Consider the following 1,994-nt stretch of genomic DNA (forward strand, 5'->3'; position numbering starts at 1 on the left):
ACAATGCACTGGAAAATGTGAAACTTGAATTCTGAGTGCACACTGCTCATTAAAACTGCAGTAGTATGAGATGCTTTCAGTAACTGGCTCTCTCTTTACTTATACTGATGAATGGAATAACCCAACTGAACTCTGGGGAATGTCACCCAGAATAATTACCTAGTAATTCAAAGCATGTAAAAATTATACAGTGTTCAGAATTTTAAGAAAGACTAATAAAATGTCTTCATCCAGACATAATATTTTTATCATGGTAACTAGAAAGGAAGTATCCAACCCTTTTCTCCATGAATGACATTTATACATCAACTTCTGTAACTTGCGTTCCTTCCATAAAATGATGACTGAGTCTGCATACCTTACACTGTATTTTCCTTCTAGATTCCATGTGAAGAAGAATCTGGAATGATGCATTTTAAATGAAAGAAAGATGAAAACTTTTGTATCAGTTACTTTTCCAAGTGAATTTTATCATGAAAAGGCTGGATTGCTTCAACCAGGTGCAGATAAAATTATAAATGAAAACAAGTAAGCTAAAAGTTTTTTAAAATATGATTTTTAATTTTCCGTTAGTATTTGATCTGAGATTTAAATTAAAGGCAATAAAAGGAAAATTACTTACATGCTATCAAGTTATAACTATTAATGAAGAATGTAAGTGGCTTTACCAGTATGTAGAGTAATAAAATAGCAACATTTATATTTCAGAGGTTTTGTGATATACAACTTTCCTCTCACAGGTCTTCAGTTTCTGGGACAGTAGTGTCCTCTGTAGGTTTCGTTGTTATCACTATAGGAATATTCTCAGATATCCATCCTTTAGGAGTCCTATTAAAGGACCGTCTTCCAGAAAGAGGATTGGCAAAGGCCATGAACCTGGGATCTGTTAGCAGTAGCAGCTCAAAATCTGGAACTTTGAATTTAACCATTTTTGATGCTTTTTCAAATCCTCCAAATGGCGTTGCAACTCTGTGGAAAATGAAGAGAAAGCAAAGTAATAATTAATATTAGAATTTATTTTCCAGGATCTAGAATACAATTTAATCCATAATGTTATGGACATACTATTACGATTTTACACTTGTAATATATTTTTAAACTTTGACCTCTGAGGCAAGCATTTCTATCCCTTTATAATGAAATAAGTGATAAATTACTGTAAAACATCTTTGTATTTATTTTGAGGTTTGGACTGAAGTAATCTATTCCTTGCACTCTGGGTTCATCACAGACATATTTTGCCTCTGTGCCTTTGTTAGCAATGTTGAAGATACTTCCTTCCTGTCTTCTCTCCACATCTGTATGTCCTGTGTTTTTTTTTTCAATTTTATCTTCCCTCCAGCTATCTCAGCACACACTTCCTTAGCCAAATTCCTGTAGCATGGCTTGTTTTCCATCAATCGTTCGGTGTTTAGGATATGGTAATTTATTTCAGGTCCTCCCCACCCCTCAGGCTGGGGATCAAACCCAGTGCTTTGCACATGCTAGGCAAGGGCTCTTCTACTGAGCTACACCCCCAACCCATCAGTTTTTCTTTTTAAGATATAGTTTGGCTAAGTTTATCTGTGAATCATAAACTCTTTGAGGGCTAAATATATGTATTTTGTATCTTTCTATTTTTACCCCAAAACTTTCAAAATTTATCTATTTGTCTTCTGAATAAAAACCAACTTTCTTCTCTTGGCAGTCAAGATCCCACAAAATTTCTAACTTGCTTTGACTTAGGCATTAATTTATTTACTCATTTTGTTTCAGGTACAGTTCTAAATGAATTTATGGTCAATAATACAGTCTGAATTTTAGGTGAAAGTTTGTTTCAAAATGTCTTTTTAAAAATGTTCCTGTGGTGTCTAGGGCTTTGTTCATGATAGGCAAATACTTTACCACTGAGCCATACCCTCAGCCACTCAAAATATTTTATATTGCTTTCAACTTATTATATAATTTATCACTCTCCTTTTATTATTATGCAAAGTAGAGAAAATTATTCTGCA

At 33.6% G+C, this 1,994-nt stretch overlaps 1 protein-coding gene across 1 annotated transcript in view; it reads right to left on the reverse strand.

Moving 5' to 3' along the window:
• Positions 1-540: 540 nt before the first annotated feature.
• Positions 541-1,994, reverse strand: part of Myoz2 (myozenin 2) — a 36,117-nt gene continuing 34,663 nt past the window's right edge. The window contains exon 6 of the mRNA XM_005386798.2: positions 541-969. Coding sequence (XP_005386855.1) covers positions 735-969 — 235 coding nt within the window. The 3' untranslated portion in view covers positions 541-734. The remainder of the gene's footprint in view (positions 970-1,994) is intronic.

This window comes from Chinchilla lanigera, unplaced genomic scaffold (assembly GCF_000276665.1).
Source record: "Chinchilla lanigera isolate Chin_1 unplaced genomic scaffold, ChiLan1.0 scaffold00027, whole genome shotgun sequence".
Taxonomy (NCBI): Eukaryota; Metazoa; Chordata; class Mammalia; order Rodentia; family Chinchillidae; genus Chinchilla; species Chinchilla lanigera.